Source organism: Paramisgurnus dabryanus, chromosome 3, assembly GCF_030506205.2.
Source record: "Paramisgurnus dabryanus chromosome 3, PD_genome_1.1, whole genome shotgun sequence".
Classification (NCBI taxonomy): domain Eukaryota; kingdom Metazoa; phylum Chordata; class Actinopteri; order Cypriniformes; family Cobitidae; genus Paramisgurnus; species Paramisgurnus dabryanus.
Genome location: NC_133339.1, coordinates 33,889,057 through 33,914,069, shown reverse-complemented (window position 1 = coordinate 33,914,069; position 25,013 = coordinate 33,889,057). Strand labels below are relative to the sequence as shown.

Below are 25,013 nucleotides of genomic sequence, written 5' to 3'. Positions count from 1 at the left end.
TTTGATATCCATACTTTTTTTGGTAAGTAGCCACATTAGGATCCTGATCACACTGATAGGTGTATTGGTCAATAATGACCAGATGACTGTATTAGTTGAAGGAACAGTTTATAGAATATATCTGAAAATTACTTGCACCGTGTTATATATTTTGTTGACTTGGATACTGTTATTCTCAGAATTTTCAAATAATGTGAGAAATTTTACCTGTGTAATGTAATCTGCATGCACCACTGTGCAGATCGATCACCGTATGATATCAAAGCATCACAAATGCATTTACAAAAGCACTACTATATGCCGATCAATCTGTGTGAATTACATAATGTGGATTTAACAGTGCTTAAAAGATTTATTAGACCCCCACAGCTACCCTAAATTAATAATATTAGTGATTACGAAAATCATTTTTTTTTATGGTTAAAAAGCTGTGTAGCCACAGTAGTATTTCTAATGCTAAAATATAATTGTTGTTATTTAAGAATTTACTGTTTTACAAGAAAGGCAGAAAAATAGTAAAGCGCTTTATTATATTTTTATATTATAGTATTAACTTTACGACCTTAACTGGCACCTGACTTTACTTTCAATATTTTGCATGTAAATTTTATCTATCACGACAAACTATGTATCATTGGAAAAGTCTATGCCTCTAGAATACATATTTTAACAGTGTTTTATAAAATATATCTTGTAGGGACGGTAATTGATTCATTTATGAAAAGAGTGTGCCTCAAAACATTTATATTCTGCTAAATGTCACTGTCCCGCCAGCAGGACGCCTACATTTACTTCAGTGTTGTGCATGTGAATTCATATCCAATGATGACAAACTATGTTTGTTTAAAAGCTCTAAGTGTGTAGTTCTTATTTTTTTATGCATTTTGGGAGAATTATGACATAGTGAGAGTCAGTTTCTAAAATATCTTACAGCCACAGGTAGGCCAAATTAGTTTTTTCATTTTTATAACACTAATACCCTACTCGAAACCTAAAAAAAAAATCATTACAAACTATATATAAGTAGTTTTCACATTTCAAGGTCATCTGATGATAGAAATAATGTAGTGACAGTTTTTTGTTACATGACCCCCCCCCCCCCCCATAGGAAGCATATTAACTATTATTTATTCATAAAACTATATCCGTTTTATAAATCTTCAATAATGTTGACAAACTATATATCATTGGAAAGCTAAAGAATGTAGTTTTCATATTTCAAAACGTTTTTGCATTAATAATAATGCAGTGATAGTAATTTATTAATTTGTGACAAGAGTATGCAGCAAACCGTTGACACCTAGTGGCCGTTGTTGGTAAAACATCTAAAAGTGTCACACAAACCTTACTTTGACACAAACTTGAAATTTGGATAACAACTACTTGAGACCTGTGGCTTTATCTTTACATTATTACTTTTGTGAAACACATTCATTTTATAAATAAAATTATAAAATTGTTAATGTTATTGCATTCTTTTTATTTCTTAAAATAAATGTAAACTGCTATAACAATTTGTTATTTAATATTTACACCTCCATACACTTCTCTGAGAAACCTGTTTTCTTTAAAACAAGACCAAGACCAGGCTTTTAGACCAATAAATGCCAAAGTTATATTAATTTGAAGGTGTACATCACAGTTTCCACAAACTCAAAAGGGATTTTAAGGGTTTAAATTAAATTTGACACTGCTTTCAAAATAGTAAAATGTGGAACTCTCTAAAAAGGAGTCTGTATTAAGGCACTTCACAATGCTGGATGGTCTTTGAGACAGACAGACAGACAGGTGGTCTAATAAATGTGTAATTTTCCCTTTCATATTTCAGGCCACAGACAGCGAATGTGAAGAGGATCCAATTAAACACTCATTCGTAAATCACTACATGAGCGACCCCTCTTACTTTAACTCCTGGAAGCGGCAGCAAAAGGGGCTCAAGCAGACCCTGGCATGTTCCTACGAGGACTGTGCGAGCGGGGACGCAGATTCCTATTATCAGACAGTGGTCACGCAGCACAGCGTCGGCGGGGTCTACACCCCCACAGGCCAGCCCGCTCCTGGCTCACGGACTCCTGTCACGGGATTCTCCTCCTTTGTGTGATGGACGGAAGCCTCGGTTTACACGGTTACAGAACGGGGATTTTCCGATATCAGCACGGACACTACGAGAGACACGACAAACGCTGAATGCGGATCGGAAGATTTTTTTATATGCCAATACTGAAGACTTTACAGGACTGGAGATAATCAGAATTATCGTTACTGTATTTGTCCCTAATGTTTGCAGCCTTGTCTGTCTGTACAGATGCAGGACATAACAGAAAGCTCTTGTCTGTGATAAGGGTGGCACATTCTCTGAATTAACATTCCTGCCTCTGTTCCCTTTACTACGTTGAAATGAAAGACTAAATGAAGAAAACATGCTGTGATAGCTGTGTACTTTTGTCTTGTCAGTGTCGCTATTTAAACACGATGCATCCGAGATCTTAAAGCTTAAGAAGTGTAAATCTTCTCTAATGGATCTGATCCATGAGTAATGAGGCACGAAGCTCTGAACACAAGATGTTTTCAGTATATTCTGTATAGACTCACCAGCAAGAAACCTATAGAGATGTTTAGAAGAAGCCAGAAGTCAGTTTTTTGTCTCTGTATAAAGATGGTGAATTGGCCAGATGTGTTGTGATGTGCATCAGTGCCATTACTTTTGGTCACACATACCGAGATTATAATTTTGATAATTTTATCTGTTTGGCCTTGCTTAAACACTGCAAACAGTCAATCTGAAATTATTTAATGAATGAATGAATGAATTGTATGTGTGGATAACAGTATGCATTGCACATATATACTGCACTCTTGAGCCATAAAGTCTTGTGTTTCCTTCTGTTCTTCAGTATGATTTAATTTTTGCTTAATGATTTATATCACTTTTATGTTCCTAGTAGTGTTTTCAGTAGTTCTGTTGTACTTTTATAACAAAAGTACTGTTAGTTGATTCGTAATGATGATGAATTTTCTTGAAAATGCCAACACATCCATCAGACAAGAGTATGCTGTAATGCAAATGTTTGTTTCAATCCCACCAAATGTTTTAGCACAAGTGTGTGTCATGGATGGACAGTGAATGGTTCATACAGTAAAACAAGTTTGTGTTTTTTAAAGGGAAAATTAAATGTTTGTTGTTGACTTCAACGCCTCTAACTACACAGATGTCTCGTTGCTGTTTCTTCAGTATGCACCCAAGTTATGAAAGCTGTCACAAATCGGTTTTATATGGTTTTTAAAAGCATTTCATTAAATAATCACTTGCATTACAGAGTAGTGTAGCTGTATTTCTCGGTATAAAGTTCAACACAGTCCATCACTGATGATATTTACTATCCTTTATGTCTGTTCAATGGATTAAGGTTTCATTTTTTGCAATGATTTGAATGAAAGCAAACGGTGTGAACCTAATAAATAAACGTGCATAAAATCGGAGGTTTCTTTTTTCTATTTTAATATTTAATTTAGATATTTAAAGAAATTAATAAAATATTGGTAATTTCGTAATGATAATAATTTTATACTCTTAAACGAAACAGTTGTTGTTTAAAAATAGTTTGCTTTGTCTTATTCGCCGTCTTGTGATCTTAACGTAACTGACGCGTTACGTCATCTCTGTTCAACACCGAGTGCTGTAAACGGTAATGAAGATAAATCTGTTGTAATCTAACCTGTTGATTTCTTCCTTAAATGGTCGACCAGCTCACCTGTAAACAACGCCCACTTTCGCATGATACACAACGCGATAAATATAAAGCAACAGGAGTGTCTCAGTCAGGACTGAAAGCTGCAATCGTAAAGGCTGGAGGTGTCGTTTAAAATCAGCAGAAAAACACAATGGTTGATCTGTCATATGTATCTGTCACCTGGACCCTAGTGGTACTGCTCATAAGTCTCCTGTTTATGTAAGTAGCACGCAAGTGTTGACAACAACAACCTCAGTGCCACATTTATAGATCAATTTAAGGTCTTTATTAATATCTATTAGATGTCAGGTAAGGTTAGTGTGTGTTTGTAATCTAATATTTTTGTCATTGATCATTCTGTATTGTATTATAATTTTCAGATTCATAACTAGCTGTATCTAATGAATGACAGTTTTAGTTACATTAGCAAGTGGTTGTTTGAGATTTATGTATCGTAATTGTTGCATATTGGATTGTGTAAGATCTATAAATTGCTATAACAAATGGATATTGATCACATTTTAGTTATGGTGTTTGGACTCATGGGTTTTTTAAGAAACTGGGAATTCCAGGACCAAGACCTTGGCCTTACCTTGGCACGTTTCTCTCATACAGAAAAGTGAGTAATATGTTATGTACATCATGTAGTAGAACAAAATACAAGTGAATTACATTAAAATTATGATGTTAGTGAAAGGTTATTTTTCATCCCTCATTGATTTTTGTTGTATTTGTGTTGTTATTTAGGGTTTTTTCCATTTTGATACCGAGTGTGCTAAGAAATATGGAAAAGTTTGGGGGTGAGTGCCCATTAAAACATTTAGTAACTGATCAATAGTTGTTGAACATTTAAATGAAGTTTCCCAGCCAGCAGTGCTTGGTGGGGCCAATGTAGGCCCCATATGGGCTTGCAATATGGGCCCCAAGTTGGTCTTGCACCCGGGTTCCATGCTGGCCCCATCTGACTTAGCCCACATGAACCTTCTGTAGAAACTAAAGCCAATGTGGACTAAACCAAAGCCAAGTATGGGTGTGGTTGGGTTAAAGAAGTGATGAAGTTAATTAGATAATGAAGAAATGAATGAAGTGATGATTGACCATTAATGATAAACACCTGCTGTTAATAAACAGAATCACTAAAGAAAGATGAACAAGAAGAGAATAAAGACAAAAGACCAGCAGAACCACAACAACTACAAAAAATAAATAAACATTTCTTGGTGGAGCCAATGTAGACAGCAAAATCACGAGTGTTAAATTACATTAACACTGCTTAATGTTTATATAGATCCACACTACAGAGTGTTAAAAAAGTAACACTGAAGCATCTTACATCTTACTTGTAGAGTTTTTTATTAACATAGGTTTAGATGTTGGCTGTTTTATTTTAAGTCACCATTATTGTGATCAGTGTTTGTTTTAGTTGGACTTTTTGTGTATTCCTTTCATATTGCATATTAAAATTAATTTAATACCTAATTACATAATAATTTTGTACGTAAAAGTAAAAAAATTACTAGATGTTTAATGTACTGAAATATTAAATATAAACCAAAAACTTGAAATGTAGTGGAGTAAAAATTATGATAATATGCTTTGGAATGTATGTTTTCCAAAGAAAAACACTGATAAAATACGAATACTTTAATTTAACTTTTATGAAGAAAGTAAAAATACTTAAAGTAGTGTCTGCCTCTGGGAATAATGAAATAATAAACTATTGCCTGGGTTGCAAAATATTGCATTTTAACATCTAAAGTTAATTTAGGACCCTGACGTGAATGTATGGTAAATATACAGCTTATAAATAAAAAAAGAAAATCATTGTAAACCAATCAATTTTCCTTTTTTTTACTTAGGATCTTTGATGGAAGACTCCCAATATTAATGGTTACTGACCTGGAAATGATCAAAGCAATTATGGTTAAAGAATGCTATTCTACCTTCACCAATAGACGGGTAATCAACACAAAAATATTTTGAATGTGAAGATGACACAATGATCAGTCAATAGTAGGGTCACATAAAGATTAGAATGCATTTAAGCAGTGGCAACCTGTGACTTTTTTGTCGAGGGCGCACAATGCTAAGTTTTTCACAAAATGTATGTAGCCCGTCATGTGTCTGGTTCGTAATTTCAAAATATGTGTCCTGCGCGTCAAGTGATCCTATGTGCATCAAGTGTCTTGTCAAAAAAAGGTTCCTGCTGCTGACGCGTCTAAAGGGTTAATGATAAAAGAGATGCTCGCATTTGCCAGATACTCACATAATCTCGTGCGTAATCATAGATTACTGCTAAGGGAGTGTCTTGTGTGTATTTTGTGAATGTGAGCGTCTCTTTTATCATAAACCGTTTAGACGCGTCTGCAGCAGGCACTTCTTTTGACAAGACACAAGATGCACTTAGGATCACTCGACGCACAGAACACATATTTTGAAATTACGAACCACACACATGACACTCTGAACACATATTTTGAATTTGCACCCCTCTAAAGAGCAGTCGCCAGCCACCACTGCATATAAGGCCTTTTAAAATAAGGATTTTGGATTGGTTTAGGACACATTTGAAGCCCTGGCCGGCCCTTTTGCTGATGGTGTATCTATAGTTAAAGATGAGAGATGGAAGAGGATCCGCAGTTCACTGTCACCGTATTTCACAAGCGGACGGCTTAAGGAGGTAAAATGAACTGTGTTTCCGCAAAGTGTCTTATTGTATTTCTGTAGCTGATTATGTGATTAACAGTTGTTTTTATATGTTTCAGATATTTCCTATAGCTGAGACACATGCAGAGCGGTTTATAAAAAATATGATGAAGAGAGATCTTGAGCAGTCAGTTAAAATTAAAGAGTAAGTGTGACATTCATGTAAAGTATATGCATGATGTTCAAACGCAGTGTATAACACAGTTATTATATTTTTCTTGACAGCGCTGTCGCCTCATACAGTTTGGATGTTGTCACCAGCTCGTCCTTTAGTGTTGACATTGACTCCATTAATAATCCTGATGACCCTTTTGTTGGAAATATCAAGAAGTTTTTCCAGTTTAATTTTTTCAGTCCTCTTTTTTGGTTAATAGGTAAGTCGTTTATAATAATAATAATAATGGCTAATATTTTAGTTAATACAGGCGTGTCAGTATAGTTCAAGATAATGTTACACCATTAGCAGTTCATCTTTTTTTTACCTAAATTAATTTACTTTTGTTATTTCAGCTCTGTTTCCCTCTGCTGGAAATATTTTGGCCAAAATGGGTATTACTCTTTTCTCAAGATCATCTATTGATTTTTTCTACAGTGCTCTGAAAAAGATAAAAGATGAGCACAACAAGGAATCCAGTGTATGTTACGAAATCCTGTATGTATTTTTGTAGTGATAATGGTTATGGCGGAGTAGATATTGACTTGTATTTCTTTATTAGGGCCGAGTAGACTTTCTAAAGCTCATGATCCAGAGTCAAATATCTGATGATCAAGCTGAGAAGACCACAAGTGACCAACCTGTTAAAGGTAAGTGAAAAAGTACAAAATGTAAGATGTGCATGGCCACAATTAAAGATTTCTTCTTCTGATGTGAAATATTTTGTCATTTTGCCTAAACAGGTCTTACCGACCATGAGATCCTCTCTCAGTCATTTATTTTTATCCTGGGAGGTTATGAGACAACAAGTACAACTCTTTCCTTTCTCCTCTATAATCTTGCAACTAATCCGGACTCCCTGCAAAAGCTGGTTGAAGAGATTGACGCAAACTTTCCTGTCAATGTGAGAAAACTGACCAAATGAAACTTATTTTTAAAAGTTGCTTATCATCACCAAAACAATGAAATGTAAAATAACAAAATGCATTGTAAATGTTGTGTTTTTTTTATTATTTCACAGACGCCCAACACATATGAGGCATTGATGAAAATGGATTATTTGGAAATGTGCATCAATGAATCAATGCGTCTCCTTCCAACCGCCCCACGCTTGGAGAGACTCTGTAAGAAAACTGTAGAGATCAATGGGGTGACCATACCCGAGAACACTTTGGTTGCAATTCCTACATATGTGTTAAATCGTGATCCAGATCTCTGGGAGTCCCCTGAGGAGTTCAGACCGGAGAGGTGATGTGTTTCATCATATTCTACTAATAGAAACATTACTTGAATCTTTATTACATGCTGTTTATTAATAAACACACATAACCATTTAATTATAAGTGAGCAAATCCAATTATGTACATGTGAAAAGTGACTAGAAAATGTGCTCTCAGAGAGAAAGTGAGAGTAAATTAGTTTTTATTTTTGTTTGAAGGAATCCCAAGAATAATTTACGTCCTCAAACCCTGCCTTGTATTTACAAAACTACTCTGAAACTCAGTTACTGACGGACTGTAATTTTGTGTGAAAATTATTATATAAAAGTATAACAAAATTATTATTAAAGCTACATACTTTATTTCAAATATTTGAAATAAGTTAGTAACAAAACAAATTTGGTAACTTTTTTTAAGATACTGACTGCCATGTTTACAAACATGAATTAATGGGACAGACTGTACATCTGCAAAAGCAGACATTGGTTTACATTGCAAAACTGAATGTGTGTAATATTTCTCTTAAAGGTTCAGCCCAGAGAGTAAGTCAGAGGTTAACCAGTATGTTTTCATGCCATTTGGACTCGGGCCCCGAAATTGCATTGGAATGAGATTTGCTCTGATGATCATGAAACTTCTTGTTGTGAAGCTGCTACAGAACTTCAGTGTGGAAACATGCAAAGAGACGCAGGTTGGTATATTGTCACCCCTGTATAGTACTATGAAACGTGCATGTGATATAGCCAGATAACAAGAATATTTAACTGTGACTGTGCTTCCTAAGCACAAAAAGATTAATGCATTGTTTGTATTTGTCCTTTTTTTTAGATTCCTCTGGAATTGAATCCCATGTTTCAGCCAAAGGTTCCCATCACACTGAAGTTCACACCGCGATCTCACAGTGACAAAATAGAATAGTTCAAACTACAGTAATGCAGTGGCGATTCATTCAAGTCACACCTTAGTAAAATTATCTAGAAGATATTTGCTAAGATGTTTAGACATCATTTCATTAAAAGGCCAAATTATGTCAAATTAAAGTAAATAACTTTTTTATGCAACTTTTTATGTTGCCATTTCTACCATATATAGGTGAGTGTAATGTGATGTTTATTGCAGTAATTATGTTGCTTATGGTTGTATTTGTGTGAGTGAATTTTGTTTTCTCCAGTATAATAAATGCAGTGTTTAAAGTCACGTCATGCATTATGTTGAATTATACACACACACACACGTTATATAACAATTATATAATGTATATATTACAATTGTCAACATTTAAAGTGGATGAAAAAATTTCATTAAAGCTGTCCTAAGACAGGGGTATTGTTCAAACTTTTATGAAAGGTTTTTATCACCTTAAAATGTTGACTAGTGTCTTTTACAGTACACTCATACCAACTACATGACTTTATATAGATTTTATATATCGTATATATCATTTAGATCACATCAAATACATTTCATATCTAACTTAGAATCATATGATTTGTAGTTTCTATATGCATCTTTTCAATCACATCTACAATACATTAATTATTTAACTAACCTTATTAGATTAATGTTGTTGCATTTATTGGTAGTAAATCAATTTTTTTATAATGATACTTGCAGGAACACTTATTATATTACAAACACTATAAATATCTGTGTGCACTTGTGATTTAATTCAACATTAAAAACTCTTTCAAAGCTAATATTAGCACATCTCAGTCTTACATTTGATGTTACATGTAAAAAAAAAATGAACATCTAAGAGTTTTAATGTGTAATTTTGTATAAACATGAAAAGCCATTCACACCTTGTGTGCAGTTCACATGTCTGCAATCTCAGAATAAAAGATAGCGCACATTTAAAATATTTTGTAAAAATTCCTTTTTTTTACTAGTTTTTCTTTAAAATGCCAACAGAAAAAGTACAGGACATTAAATGTCCCTAACTGGATGTCTTGTTGGTGTTTCTTCAGTATGCACCCAAAACTTGAGAAAACCAAACGTTATGAAAGCGGTATCACAAATTAGCTTTACACAGTTTTTTAAAAGCATTTTTTTAAATAATCACTTTCATCACAGAATAATGTAGCTGTATGTATTTCTCATTTTAAAGTTCAACACAATCCATCACTGATATTTACTGTTTCTGTCATCTTTATCAATCACCTGGACCTTGGTGGTACTGCTTGTGTTTATGTATTAAGTATTTTACAAATAATGCAACCTGTTTATGCAACGTTTATTAGGACTAGCCTACTGTATAACTGTTTAAAAATCTAACAGGTGTCAGGTTAAAGGAATAGTCTACTCTTTTGCCATATTAAACTATGTTATTACCTCAACCTAGACGAATTAATACATACCTATCTTTTTTCAATGCGTGCACTGTACAGCGCGTTATGAATGTGTTAGCATTTAGCCTAGCCCCATTCATTCCTATGGTACCAAAAAAAAGTTTTATTTTGTGGCACCATACTTGCTAGTATAACTCCTCATGTAACAGTCTTTAAATAGGGAAAACACGGAAGTGTTTGGTGGCTTCCCTGTTGGGTACCATAGGAATGAATATAGGCTAAATGCTAACACATTCACGACGCGCTGTACAGTGCACGCATTGAAAAAAGATAGATATGTATGAATTCGTCTAAGTTGAGGTAATAACATAGTTTAATATGGCAAAAGGGTAGACTATTCCTTTAAGATACAGTAGTGATTGTTTTAGTTTAATATTTCCTTCTCTGATCATCATCATACTGTAGTATATTTTCTATTGTAAAAGATCTAGGTAATGGATGTCATTAGTTAGTGTTTGTTTTGGTTGTAGGCCAATATTTCTGTCATTGAAGTGTGTGTCATGGATGGACAGTAAATGGTTCATACACTAAAACAAGTTCGTGTTTTTTTAAAGGGAAAAATTAAATGTTTGTTGTTGACTTCAATGCCTCTAACTACACAGATGTCTCGTTGCTGTCACAAATCGGTTTTATAAAAGCATTTCATTAAATAATCACTTGCATTAAAGAGTAGTGTACTTGTATTTCTCAGTATAAAGTTCAACACAGTCCATCACTGGTGATATTTACTATCCTTTATGACTGTTCAATGGATAAGGTTTCATTTTTTGCAATGATTTGAATGAAAGCAAAAGGTGTGAATCTAATAAATGAACGTGCATAAAATCGGAGGATTTTTATTTTTATTTTGATATTTAATTTAGATATTTGAAGAAATTAATAAATCGTCTGCTATTGATTTGTCCATTGGGTGGCGCACTATACACTATTATTAAAAGAGGAAGTGTAGCGTAAGGAGCCGCAGAAACTTTACTCTCTCTCTCTCTTTTAGGGTAAGGAATTTCGTAATGATAATAATTTTATACTCTTAAACGAAACCGTGCTTGTTTAATAATAGTTTGCTTTGTCTTATTCGCCATCTTGTGATCGTAACATAACTGAGGCGTTACGTCATTTCTGTTCAACACTGAGTGCTGTAAACGGTAATGAAGATAAATCTGTTGTAATCTAACCTGTTGATTTCTTCCTTAAATGGTCGACCAGCTTACCTGTAAACAACGCCCACTTTCGCGTGATACACAACGCGATAAATATAAAGCAACAGGAGTGTCTCAGTCAGGACTTAAAGCTGCAATCGTACAGGCTGGAGGTGTCGTTTAAATCAGCAGAAAAACACAATGGTTGATCTGTCATATGTATCTGTCACCTGGACCCTAGTGGTACTGCTCATAAGTCTCCTGTTTATGTAAGTAGCACGCAAGTGTTGACAACAACAACCTCAGTGCCATATTTAAAGATCAATTTAAGGTCTTTATTAATATCTATTGTATATCTCATGAATGTCAGGTAAGGGTGTTATTTTTGTCATTGATCATTCTGTATTGTATTATAATTTTCAGATTCATAACTAGCTGTATCTGGATGACAGTTTAGTTACATTAGCTAGTGGTTTTTTGAGATGTATGTCTTTGATCATAATTGTTGCATATTGGATTGTGTAAGATTTGCTATAACAAATGGATATTGATCACATTTTAGTTATGGAGTTTGGACTCATGGGTTTTTTAAGAAACTGGGAATTCCAGGACCAAGACCTTGGCCTTACCTTGGCACGTTTCTCTCATACAGAAAAGTGAGTAATGCATTAATTATATGTACTAGAACAAAATACAAATGAACATCAAATATTTTTTTTATCCCTCATTTATTTTTGTTGTATTTGTGTTGTTCTTTAGGGTTTTTTCAATTTTGATACGGAGTGTGCTAAGAAATATGGAAAAGTTTGGGGGTGAGTAGCCATTAAAACATTTACAAACTGATGTTAACTTATCAATAATTGTTGAACATAAAATGGAGTTTTTTGTAATTCCAGTCTTTTTAAAAGAAAATTGTAAAAAGAAAACACTGTAAAAAACTTCTTTAAAAAAATATTTTATTTTATATCTGAAATTTTAGCAAATATACACATAAACATCGCAATGACCTTGTCTGTAGAAATTACAGTATTACTGTTGGCTGGTTGCCAGTAACTTGCTGTAGATTTTAATGTATGTTATTTACTGACAACAGTTTGTTCAAAATATAATAAACATTAACAAGTGTTTTTCTTCTTTACAGAATAAAACTATAAAATATCAGCCTCATGCAAAGCATTTTGGAAACCAGAAATCCTCATCAATCTTTTTTTTTTTTCAGATTTGGTTCCCAGAATGCTTTGCGTGAGGCTGTAATTTTTTGTTTTACTCTGTAAAGATGCAGACTTGTTAATGTTTAATGTTCATTTAAATTTGAACAAACTGTTGTCTGTAAATAACATACATTAAAATCTACAATAAGTTACTGGCAACCAGCTGACAGTAACTGTAATTACTACAGATAAGGTCATTGCGATGTTTATGTGTATATTTGCTAAAATTTCAGATATAAAAATTAAAGAAAGTTTAAATTATTTTTAAAAAATCCATATTAGCCTAAATAAAGATGTGTCAAATACTCGAAGGGTGCATCCCAATTCAGGGGCTGCGGCCTTCCAAGGCCGTCTTTGAAGGCAAATTACATTACCGGACCACTATGAAGGCTGTCCCAATTCGAAGGCTCCTTTACATACAAGCCTCCAAATGTGGCCTTTTTTTCCCCTGAAACCAATGATCCATAGATGTATCCTTCACAGCCATGGCTATCCCAAGATTCAATGCGCGCCCGTGATGTCTGGGTATTTTGAAATAAACATTCAAAACTGTAGTTAAATAAAAGTGTACATTTAGCAAATTAAAGGTCCTTGTAACTGTTTAACTATTATAAATGATGTTTTAGTGATGGGAATTAATAATATTTCTGCAATATTGTGCGTGTTACATTGTATATTTCTAAGATTGGTGAATTTTACATACTGTTGGATAGTTTTATCTGCATCAATGTGTCTCATTTTCTAAAATAAAATAAAAATATATCTACCTTCATATTTATTTTTAAAAGTCTAATAGGTCTCAGATGTTGTGTCCCGCTGACAAGCATAGTGGGCGGGAACAGCAAGTGACGCAACTCCCCTGTAGGCTAGACTGTCTCATTTCAGTTCTCTTTATGGCCTTTAGAGGCTGTCGTCTTCAAATATCGAGCCTTGTCTTCAAAGTCCGTGGCCTTAAAAGGATCCAGACCCTGATTTGGGATGCACTCAATGTCATGAATAATGAAATAATACCATTGCCTGGGTTGCAAATTATTGCATTTTAACGTCTAAAGTTAATATGATAAAAATAGCTGATAAATCAAAAATCACTGTAAACCAATCAACTTTCCTTTTTTTAACTTAGGATCTTTGATGGAAGACTCCCAATATTAATGGTTACTGACCTGGAAATGATCAAAGCAATTATGGTTAAAGAATGCTATTCTACCTTCACCAATAGACGGGTAAGCACATCCAACACAAAAATATTTTGGAAGTGAAGATGACACAATGATCAGTCCTTATTAGAGTCACATAAAGATTAGGATACATTTAAGGCCTTTTAAAGATAATGATTTTGGATTGGTTTTAGGACACAATTGAAGCCCTGGCTGGTCCTTTTGCTGATGGTATATCTATAGTTAAAGATGAGAGATGGAAGAGGATCCGCAGTTCACTGTCACCGTATTTCACAAGCGGACGACTTAAGGAGGTAGAATAAACTGTGTTCCCGCAAAGTGTTTTATTGTATTTCTGTAGCTGATTATGTGATAAACAGTTGTTTTTATATGTTTCAGATATTTCCTATAGCTGAGTCACATGCAGAGCGGTTTATAAAAAATATGATGAAGAGAGACCTTGAGCAGTCAGTTAAAATTAAAGAGTAAGTGTGACATTCATGTAAAGTTGAATGAATATGCATGATGTTCAAACGCAGTGTATAACACAGTTATTAAATTTTTCTTGACAGCGCTGTCGCCTCATACAGTTTGGATGTTGTCACCAGCTCGTCCTTTAGTGTTGACATTGACTCCATTAATAATCCTGATGACCCTTTTGTTGGAAATATCAAGAAGTTTTTCCAGTTTAGTTTTTTCAGTCCTCTTTTTGTGTTATTAAGTAAGTCATTTATAATAATAATGGCTAATATTTTAGTTAATACAGGCGTGTCAGTATAGTTCAAGATAATGTTACACCATTAGCAGTTCATCTTTTTTTTTTACCTAAATGAATTTACTTTTGTTATTTCAGCTCTGTTTCCCTCTGCTGCAAATATTTTGGCCAAAATGGGTATAACTCTTTTCTCAAGATCATCTATGGATTTTTTCTACAGTGCTCTGAAAAAGATAAAAGATGAGCACAACAAGGAATCCAGTGTATGTTACGAAATCCTGTGTTTGTGTGTATATTTTTTTAAAATAATGGTTATGGCGGAGTAGATATTGACTTGTATTTCTTTATTAGGGCCGAGTAGACTTTCTAAAGCTCATGATCCAGAGTCAAATATCTGATGATCAAGCTGAGAAGACCACAAGTGACCAACCTGTTAAAGGTAAGTGAAAAAGTACAAAATGTAAGATGTGCATGGCCACAATTAAAGATTTCTTCTTCTGATTTGAAATATTTTGTCATTTTGCCTAAACAGGTCTTACCGACCATGAGATCCTCTCTCAGTCATTTATTTTTATCCTGGGAGGTTATGAGACTACAAGTACAACTCTTTCCTTTCTCCTCTATAATCTTGCAACTAATCCGGACTCCCTGCAAAAGCTGGTTGAAGAGATTGATGCAAACTTTCCTGTCAATGTGAGAAAACTAGGATCCAAGTATAGGAAAACATATTTTTAAAAGTTGCGTATCATCACAAAAACAATAAAATGTAATGCATTGTAAATGTTGTGTTTTTTTATTTCACAGACACCTATCACATATGATGCATTGATGAAAATGGATTATTTGGAAATGTGCATCAATGAATCAATGCGTCTCCTTCCAACCGCCCCACGCTTGGAGAGACTCTGTAAGAAAACTGTAGAGATCAATGGGGTGACCATACCCGAGAACACTTTGGTTGCAATTCCTACATATGTGCTGAATCGTGATCCAAATCTTTGGGAGTCCCCTGAGGAGTTCAGACCGGAGAGGTGATGTTTCATTAATAGAATCGTTATTTGAATATTAATAACATGCTGTTTAATAATAAACACATAACCATTTAATTATAAGTCAGCAAATCCAGTCATGCACGTGTGAAAAATGACTATACTGCTAGAAAATGTGCTCTCAGAGAGAAATGTGAGAGTAAATTAGTTTTTATTTTTCTTTGAAAGAATCCCAAGAATAATTTACATTCCTCTAAACCCCACATGTATTTACAAAACTACTCTGAAACGCAGTTACTGATGGACTTTAATTTTGTTTGCAATTATTATATAAAAGTATAACAAAATTATTATTAAAGCTACTTTTTTTTTTTTTTTTTTTTTTGAAGATACTGACTGCCATGTTCACAAACATGAATTAATGGGACAGACTGTTAATCTGAACAAAACAGATATTGGTTTAAATGGCAAAACTGAATGTGTGTAATATTTCTTTTAAAGGTTCAGCCCAGAGAGTAAGTCAGAGGTTAACCAGTATGTTTTCATGCCATTTGGACTCGGGCCCCGAAATTGCATTGGAATGAGATTTGCGCTGATGATCATGAAACTTCTTGTTGTGAAGATGCTACAGAACTTCAGTATGGAAACATGCAAAGAGACGCAGGTTAGTAGATTGTAACCCCTGTTTAGTACTTACATCTATGAGACCTGCGTGTGATATGTAATACAGCCAGATAAAAAGGATATCTGACTGTGCATAGCTTCCTAAGCACAAAGAGATGAATGCATTGTTTGTTTGTGTTTTCAGATCCCTCTGGAGTTGAATCCCATGTTTCAGCCAAAGGTTCCCATCACACTGAAGTTCACATCAAGAGCTCATAGAGACAAAGAAGAATAGTTCAAACTACAGTAATGCAGTGGAGATTCATTCAAGTCACACCTTAGTAAAATTATCTAGAAGATCTTTGCAATCATTAAGATGGTTTGACATCATTTAATCACAAGGCAAAGTTACGTAAAATCAAAGTCTTACATAATCACATTTTGTTATGCAACTTTTTATGTTGCCATTTCTACCATATATAACTGTAATGTAATGGTTATTGCAATAATTATGGTGCTTATGGTTCTATGAGACAATTCTTTTTTTTGCCAGTATAATAAATGCAATGTTTAAAGGCACATTGTGCATCATTATATATTATATATAATATAACAGTACCTTTATATTACACAGTATATACACAGTATATTGCCTTTACTAATTTTAAAGTGGATCAAAAAAGTTCATCAAAGTTTTCCTAAGACAAGGGTATTGATCAAACTTTTATATGATACTTACAGGAACATTTATTCTATTACAAACACTACAAATATCTGTGTTGTGACTTAAGTCAACATTAAAAGCTCTTTCAAAGCTAATATTAGCCCATCTCAGTCTAACATTTGATGTTGTGTTACATAAAAAACAAATGAACATCTAAGAGTTTTAATGTGTAATTCTGTACACACAAAAAAGCCTTTTACACCTTGTGGGCAGTTCACATATCTGCACTCTCAGAATAAAAGGTAGCCGACAGGAAGGTACAAAAGTTGTCGCTGGGGCGGTACCTTTTCAAAAAGTATGCTTTTGTTCCTAAAAGGTACATAGTAGGACCTATTCAATAGCCTGTCCCGGTTAAAAAAAAGGCACAGATTTTGTACTTTTTTCCTAAGAGTGTGCTAGGAGGAAAAAGCACAAATTTAAAATCTTTTGTAAAGATTCCTTTGTTCCTTAAAACTTGTTTTTCTTGAAAATGCCAACAGATAAAGTACAGGAAATTAAATGTCCCTTACTACATACTGTATGTCTTGTTGCTGTTTCTTCAGTACGTACCCAAAACCAAAAGTTATGAAAGCTGTATCACAAATTATCCCTTTCCTTACAGAATAATGTAGCTGTATGTATTTCTCAGTTTAAAGTTCAACACAATCCATCACTGATATATTATCACAATCCTTTATGACTGCTTAATAGAGTGAGGAAATTACGTATTAAATAAAAGCAAAAGATGTGAAGCATAAAAATGTGCCTAAAAATATATTTATTTCAATGTTATTCCAATATAATTTTACATCTGTTTTAATTTAAGGAAAAGTGGGTCACAGTAAACGTAAGCTTTTACATTTTGTCCATCGGGTGGCGCACTTTACAATGTTAATAAAAACGTGAAGAACATACAGTAACAAAAAAAACAGGAAGAGATATTAAGGCAAAAATCAAAGATTTTCTCTGTTCTAAGGTGAGTTTGATAGCTACGATATGTTTATGTTTGATACTCTTTAACTTTCTGTGTAAACTTTCTTTGTTCCTGTCGTTGTTTTGATCTATTTGTTGTTTCATCTGACCAGTACATTCACACTGATATCTCTTAACGGTAACGAATGAAGATATATGTGTCAAAAGTGTAATAACCTGTTGATTTATGCCTTATTTGGTGCTCCTGCTCACCTGTAAACCACGCCTACTTCCGCCCCTACATACAAACCATCAAGATCTGCTGTGTGCATTAATGTCGGACGATACATAGAGCAACACCATCACACAAGCTGCGTTTCATTAAACTCATAAGACATGATTGATCCGACATCTTTATCTATCACCTGGACCTTGGTGGTACTGCTTATAACTCTTGTGTTAATGTAAGTATATACAAAATTTGACAACAATAATGCAACCTGTCAATGCAACGTTTATTAGGACTAGTCTACTGTATAACTGTTTAAAAATCCAACAGGTGTCAGGTCAAGATACAGTAGTGATTGTTTTAGTTTAATATTTCCGTCTCTGATGATCATCATGCTGTAGTATATCTTCTATTGTAAAAGATCCAGCTAATGGGTGTCATTAGTTAGTGTTTGATTTGGTTGTAGGCTAATATTTCTGTCATTGATCACACTGTAGTTATGGTGTTTGGCCTTATGGGTTTTTCAACAAACTGGGAATTTCAGGACCAAGACCTTGGCCCTTCCTTGGCACGCTTCTGTCATATAGAAAAGTGAGTAAGCCATTATGCACATTTATATATAATAATAATTAATACACAAAAACATTTAAACTGCAGTCGTGTGATAAACACCCTCTATAAATTCTATAGTTTGCATATCAGGACATAATAAAAAGTGATTATTGTATTAACAAAAACTAAGTCAAAATGAAGAGGCGATGTGTGAAAAAACTAAGTGCATCCTGTGATTAAGCAGCTTGCAGAATCACCTTTAACAGCAATAACTTGAAGTAATCTTTTTCTGTATGACTAACAGTCTCTTGTGTAGTTCTGAATTAATTTTGGCCCACTGTTTTTTACAACTTCAGTTTATTGGGGTTTGTGAGCATTTGCTCTTAAGGTTCAGTCACAGCATTTAAATCGGGTTGAAATCTGGACTTTGACAGAGCCATTACAACACCTTGATTATTTTTCAGCCATCTTTGCTTGTGTGTTTGTGCTTATCATCTGTCAGACAGATGGCTCACATTTAAAAACTAGATAACTCAGGGTTTTTTTTTCAAAAATCAACTTTTTTGATTGTGCATTCAAATAAGTGGCGTAAAAATGGATGCAGAATATTTATATATATATATATATATATATATATATATATATATATATATATATATATATATATATATATATATATATATATATATATATATATATATATAAATATCAACCCTTTCACGCGTAAGTTAAAAATATTTTAACTGTCCCCTTGTGTTCATAGCGATGCGTGACACACCTCAGCCACAAAAAATAAAAATAACAGATGTATGCTATTCGTTTTATTTAGTTTTTCCTTTTTTATTAAAAAATATTCACTAAATTGCTTACCGCCATCTTGATCTATAAAGAGATGAGCTCTGTAAGTGGCTGTTTGTGCTGATATGCTCTGTGTATAATGCCCAAACATTTCCACTTTGGTCACATTTGTGATCTGTTTTTTTTTTCAGATGCAACTTTGCAACCATAAACTGTGCTTAGAAATGGCTTTATAAGCCATTCCCAGATTGATGGGCACACTAACAGTTGCTTCTCAAAGTTAATAGCTGATGTCTTTGATGTCTTTGCTCCATGGTATTGTGTTAACACATGAATGCTCCAGACCAGTGAATCAAGCATTTACCCTCTTAATTCCCAGGAAGCAGTAGGATTGTAGTTTTTCAGATATGGCTTCTCCATGTGGCCTTTATGTTAAATAAAAAATGAAACAGTGCAATATGTCATGGTCATCAGAGGATGTATATACCCTTATTTTGAGACCAGATTATTATAATTTTTTTTTTAAATATGAAAAACTAAATAATATAAAGAAGGTGTATATTGTTTATCACATGGGTGTGTTGTGCAGCAAAGAGGTTATTTATCTTTCACGGTTTTTCATTTTGTGCAAATGTATTTTAGGGTATTTGCAATTTTGATATGGAGTGTGCTAAGAAATACGGAAAAATGTGGGGGTGAGTACCAGTCATGCAATTATTAAATTGATAAAGTATTTAATTAATGTTAATAAAAGGTGCACCTTTTTTTCTTGTCAAAGTACCACCACAGAGTTGTGTTTTATTAATATATATATATGTGTGTGTATATATGTATATAATATATGTGTATATATGTATATGTATATACGTACAATAAATAAATAGCAGGAGATGAAAAGTATGAAGAGATAAAATGTATATAATAGAAACTACGTAAGAGGAATTATATATAGGATATGTAAAAGGAAGAATGTGCAACATTATTCAATAAATAAAGTAGTATACCGTGTAAGTACAGATACACAGGTATATTTGTTTACCTTAAATATTTAACCGAAATTTAATGTGTGTATATCTATGACTTTTTGTATCAATCACTAGTTTAGCACAGTGTTTCCCAACCTTTTTTTGCCACGGCACAATTTTGATAAGTAAAAAATCATACAGCACACCACTTTCACAATAAGCATTAACAATCTGCACAAACCTGTGTTGCAATGCCTTAATGACTTGTTAAACTGGAATATTGTTCTGTATTAAACATAGTATTCACATTTATTGTGAAACTTGATCTTGTTTTGATGAACACAAATGATATCCTGTCTGGAATTGATGACAGTAACTTTGTTATTTTTCCACGGCACACAAAAAATAAGTGGTCAGGGTACACTAGTGTGCCATGGCACAGTGGTTGGGAAACACTGGTCTAGCACACCACCATTGTTACATTGCTGTGATCTGTAATATTACAGTGCCTATCACATTGCTACAGCTTATCCTGTTTGAAAGCTGATGTATGCATTTTCAATGAAACATGTAGCTGTGTAAATCTATTCACTTTGCTTTTTTAGTTTATTTGTGTGCCTTGATTATCATTATGACTGCAAACCAAAAAAAGCTCTTTTTCTGCCTAGGATCTTTGAAGGAAGGCGTCCAATATTAATGGTTACTGACCTAGAAATAATCAAAGTGGTTATGGTTAAAGAATGCTATACTACATTTACCAACAGAAGGGTAAGACCATCCCCACAATCCCCAAACACAAATATATTTCTGAAAGGTGAAGATGAACATTTTGTGATTTTTGCAGAATAGAAATGAAGCCCTGGCCGGCCCTTTAGCTGATGGCATCATTTTAGTTAAAGATGAGAAATGGAGGAGAATCCGCAATGCACTGTCACCATATTTCACAAGCGGTCGACTTAAGGAGGTAAATTCATGTGTTTACCTAAAGCATCTCATTTTATTCTTTTAGCTCTTATAGCTTTTATGTAATTGTTTTTTATATATATGTTCCAGATGTTTCCTATAGTTGAGACACATGCAGAGCGATTTGTAAAAAATATGCTAAAGAGAGACCAGGAGCAGTCAGTTAAACTCAAAGAGTAGGTGTGACATTGCTAACTTTATTTAACATTTGTTTAACTTATCATTCTGTACTAAAAAAAAAACTTTTCTTTACAGAGTTATTGGACCGTACAGTTTGGATGTTGTCACCAGCTCTTCCTTTAGTGTTGACATCGACTCCATAAACAATCCCAATGACCCTTTTGTTACCAATATCAAGAAGTTTGTCCAGTTTAATGCTCTCAATCCTCTCTTGCTGTTATTAAGTATGTCATTTATAATAAGAATAACTTTCACCGACAGTATGCATTGTTGTAAAACACATTACTTTTTTGTTGTTTCAGCTCTATTTCCCTTTCTCACCAATATTTTTGCCAAAGTCGGTATAACTCTTTTTTCGAGATCTTCTATGGATTTTTTCTACAGTGCTCTGAGAAAGATTAAAGACCAGCACAACAAGGACTCCAATGTATGTCACTATTACACTTCTGTTGCTGTAGTCAAAGACATTTCTCAAGTATATTTTGTAGAGATGTTGAGTAGATAATGACTTATCTTTCTCTATTAGGGCCGGATAGACTTTCTAAAGCTCATGATCCAGAGTCAAATATCTGATGATCAAGCTGAGGGCACCACAAGTGACCAACCTGTTAAAGGTAAGTGAAAAAGTACAAAATGTTTCATATCAGACATGCATCACAGATTAAATACACTGTTATGTGGACTTGATAGGGCTTACCGACCATGAGATCCTCTCTCAGTCGTTTGTTTTCATCATGGGAGGTTATGAGACTACAAGTACAACTCTTTCCTTCCTTCTCTATAATCTTGCAACTAATCCGGACTCCCTGGAAAAGCTGGTTGAAGAGATTGACGCAAACTTTCCTGTCAATGTGAGAAAACTGACCTGTATAAAAAACGTTTTTTGTTGATATTTTAAAAAGTTGCTTCTTCAGACGTCTTGTTTATTTGATTTCACAGACACCTATCACATATGATGCATTGATGAAAATGGATTATTTGGAAATGTCCATCAATGAATCAATGCGTCTCTTTCCAACCGCCCCACGCTTGGAGAGAGCCTGTAAGAAAACTGTAGAGGTCAATGGGGTGACCATACCCGAGGACACTCTTGTTGGAATTCCTACATATGTGTTAAATCGTGATCCAAATCTCTGGGAGTCCCCCGATGAGTTCAGACCGGAGAGGTGATGTGTTTCGTCTAACAGACACATTTCTGTTATTAGCATATTTGTAATGTTCGTCTAAATATTATTAGCATTGTAGTTTAGAGAAACATTTACTGAATACTTGCTAGTTGCATATTCTTGTTTTTAATCACTGTGTTTAGTCCAATCACATTCAAGCACGTTCCTCACGCTCTCATGCATACATTATTAAATATTCAGAGCCACTCTAACCAGAATGAGCAGATCATGCACAGACAGCACCTTAGCTTAATAAACTACATTTATTTTAATTTTGTAAAGTTATTTTTTAAAACCACTTGTTATTTTTTTAATTACAACACCATTAATTTGATGTTAAACTTGGGGCCAGTCTTTCCTCATTGCAAATACTGTTTTCACACAACACTAATTTTGACATATCATACATCTGCAAACTCAAATATCTGTTTCATACAACTTTGAATTGCAAAACTGAATGTGTGTAATATTTCTCTTTTAGATTCAGCCCAGAGAGTAAGTCAGAGGTTAACCAGTATGTTTTCATGCCATTTGGACTCGGGCCCCGAAATTGCATTGGAATGAGATTTGCTCTTGTGATCATGAAAATTTTTATGGTAAAGCTGCTACAAAACTTCAGTGTGGAAACATGCAAAGAGACACAGGTTGGTATATTCACCCTAAACTTACTGTTTAGTATTTAAATCTATGAGACAAGCTTGGATAAGAATAATATTTGAACCCTGCCTTATTCTACATAAAATCATCCTACAATATGTAAAGAATATAGCCTTGATATCTTTAATATTGACTAAGTAAGATCATGTCAAAGATTGAAACCAATGACTGCAATCAAATTTTGATGCTCCTAATATCATAATTAGATAATGAGACTTTAGCCTGGATTACACAGACAGGGTCACATAGTAGCTAGACAGTAAATAACTTCCTATTTAAGCATAAAGAGTGAATGTATTGTGTTTGTTTGCAGATCCCTCTGGAGTTAAATGCCCTCTTGCAGCCAAAAGTACCCATTACACTGAAGTTTATACCAAGATCTCACAGAGACAAATAGTTTCAACTAATATGAATTTGCATGCTTTGGTAAAATGATCAAGAAGATATGGTATCATTTGTGAACAAGATGTAAGCAGTTTTGATTAAAGTATAAATCTACACTAGTTTAAAGTTAGATGAATAATAATAATACGGTTTATTTATAAAGCACCTACCAAGTTCAAGGTCGCTATAAACAGACCATCAAACACAGTTACATGTATTACACAAAACATGTAAACATACACAAATACATAAATTCACATTAATTAAACAGGAAACACTAGACAGAGGATGGCTGGAAGTACTGTAAGAAAAGATTTTCGTTTTTAGTTGTGATTTAAATGTTTCACAAAGAGTTAGTGTAACAGTTTCAAAGCCACAGCACTGAATGATCTACTACCCAAAAGTTGAGAGACAAAAATTAGGTACCTAAGCAGTTTTAACCAAAAATTAGTCAAATAGATTTTATCTGCAGATACAGCAAAACCACACTGCATGGTTTAGGATGTAACAGTAGACTTACATCCTATCAATGAAGACTAAACAGGAAGTGATTGTTTGTTCTCACCAGCTTTACACACACACATGCTTTATACACAAAACGCTGAAAAACTAATGCACCTTGTCATTATTTGAATGGGATAACAAAATTGCATTCATTATTATTACATTAATAATTTAAAAGATAATAAAAAATTAATATGATTCTTATTTGATTATACTAATCATAAATCCTGTTGCGTCACTCTGTATTTTCTGTTGACTTCAGCAGTGGATGTGTGGTACACTCGTGATTTCAGCTGACGTTATAACTCCATTCAAAGCCTCTTTTAAAGATTTGAAGTGTTACATCTGTCAAATCTGAAAGTTTTGGTGCAATTTTCTAAGAACAAAAATGCTTTTAAGAACTATGTGCACCTAACCTGTCTGTTATGGAAAAACTTGCATTAAAAGATCTATAAGGATGCCAATACAGTTTCATGTGTTTTGTATTTATGCCTTCCTATTTGCATAGATAGGACTGGATTTTAGGATCAAGGTCTTTGTTGCCAAGATTTCATGTTTAGGAAATCCTGCTGTTTTTTTCCTCCCCCACTTCCTGCTGACTCAACTCCCAACAGTCTTAAATTATTGGTTAATACTTGGATACTGTTTTATCATTAAAAATGTATCTGCTTTACTGTCATGGGAGGACAAACCATAGTTTGATTTTAATCAAATCATTATAGAAATCCAAAACATGAAAAGTTTTAAAGATTTTATTCATGCAGAACAGACGAAGAAAGCCAAATAAATATGGTAGACAACCCAAATGACATTAATAGATAAAGAAAACAGACACACTATCTATATATGCTTATTTGTAGTTGTTTTGTTTCTTGTAATTATTGTGCTTGTTTTTTATTTGGTTGTTCTGATTTTTTGCAAAAGCCTAACCAGTAACGAGGGCTGCAAACTAGCTTTATGATCTATGTACACGGCATCGGTTGTCTCTGTTTAACGATGTTTAGTGAATTGTCCCTGTTGAAAAAACAAA

At 33.8% G+C, this 25,013-nt stretch overlaps 4 protein-coding genes across 8 annotated transcripts in view; all 4 read left to right on the top strand.

The window, feature by feature from the left end:
* The window catches only part of sdk1a (sidekick cell adhesion molecule 1a), a 376,732-nt gene extending 373,269 nt beyond the window's left edge, over positions 1–3,463 (top strand). For all 4 annotated transcript variants that reach the window (XM_065261980.2, XM_065261910.2, XM_073814026.1 and 1 more), the window contains one exon: positions 1,829–3,463. In XM_065261980.2, the coding sequence (XP_065118052.1) occupies positions 1,829–2,101 (273 nt within the window). In that variant the 3' untranslated portion in view covers positions 2,102–3,463. The remainder of the gene's footprint in view (positions 1–1,828) is intronic.
* An 82-nt stretch (positions 3,464–3,545) lies between these two features.
* LOC135744085 (cytochrome P450 3A30-like) lies at positions 3,546–8,968 on the top strand. The gene is made up of 13 exons (XM_065262085.2): positions 3,546–3,950; positions 4,257–4,350; positions 4,479–4,531; positions 5,591–5,690; positions 6,292–6,411; positions 6,497–6,582; positions 6,663–6,811; positions 6,948–7,072; positions 7,154–7,241; positions 7,335–7,495; positions 7,613–7,839; positions 8,340–8,502; positions 8,640–8,968. The coding sequence occupies exons 1-13, from the start codon at positions 3,883–3,885 to the stop codon at positions 8,727–8,729; spliced, it is 1,524 nt and encodes a 507-aa protein (XP_065118157.1). The 5' UTR covers positions 3,546–3,882; the 3' UTR covers positions 8,730–8,968.
* A 2,095-nt stretch (positions 8,969–11,063) lies between these two features.
* On the top strand, positions 11,064–16,534 carry LOC135737617 (cytochrome P450 3A27-like). 2 transcript variants are annotated; one of them, XM_065255401.2, is made up of 14 exons: positions 11,064–11,151; positions 11,363–11,564; positions 11,858–11,951; positions 12,055–12,107; positions 13,630–13,729; positions 13,858–13,977; positions 14,063–14,148; positions 14,236–14,384; positions 14,517–14,641; positions 14,730–14,817; positions 14,911–15,071; positions 15,183–15,409; positions 15,869–16,031; positions 16,176–16,534. In XM_065255401.2, exons 2-14 carry the CDS (start codon positions 11,497–11,499, stop codon positions 16,263–16,265), a joined length of 1,524 nt encoding a protein of 507 aa, XP_065111473.2. In that variant the 5' UTR covers positions 11,064–11,151; positions 11,363–11,496; the 3' UTR covers positions 16,266–16,534. The 2 variants fall into 2 exon arrangements, with proteins under 2 accessions (XP_065111473.2, XP_065111472.2); XM_065255400.2 differs by lacking the exon at positions 11,064–11,151 and having other exon boundaries at positions 11,174–11,564.
* A 968-nt stretch (positions 16,535–17,502) lies between these two features.
* On the top strand, positions 17,503–24,447 carry LOC135744379 (cytochrome P450 3A30-like). Its single transcript, XM_065262490.2, has 14 exons — positions 17,503–17,649; positions 17,903–18,049; positions 18,312–18,405; positions 19,807–19,859; positions 20,798–20,897; positions 20,974–21,093; positions 21,183–21,268; positions 21,348–21,496; positions 21,575–21,699; positions 21,799–21,886; positions 21,963–22,123; positions 22,212–22,438; positions 22,920–23,082; positions 23,409–24,447. Exons 2-14 carry the CDS (start codon positions 17,982–17,984, stop codon positions 23,490–23,492), a joined length of 1,518 nt encoding a protein of 505 aa, XP_065118562.1. The 5' UTR covers positions 17,503–17,649; positions 17,903–17,981; the 3' UTR covers positions 23,493–24,447.
* The last annotated feature ends 566 nt before the right edge of the window (positions 24,448–25,013 follow it).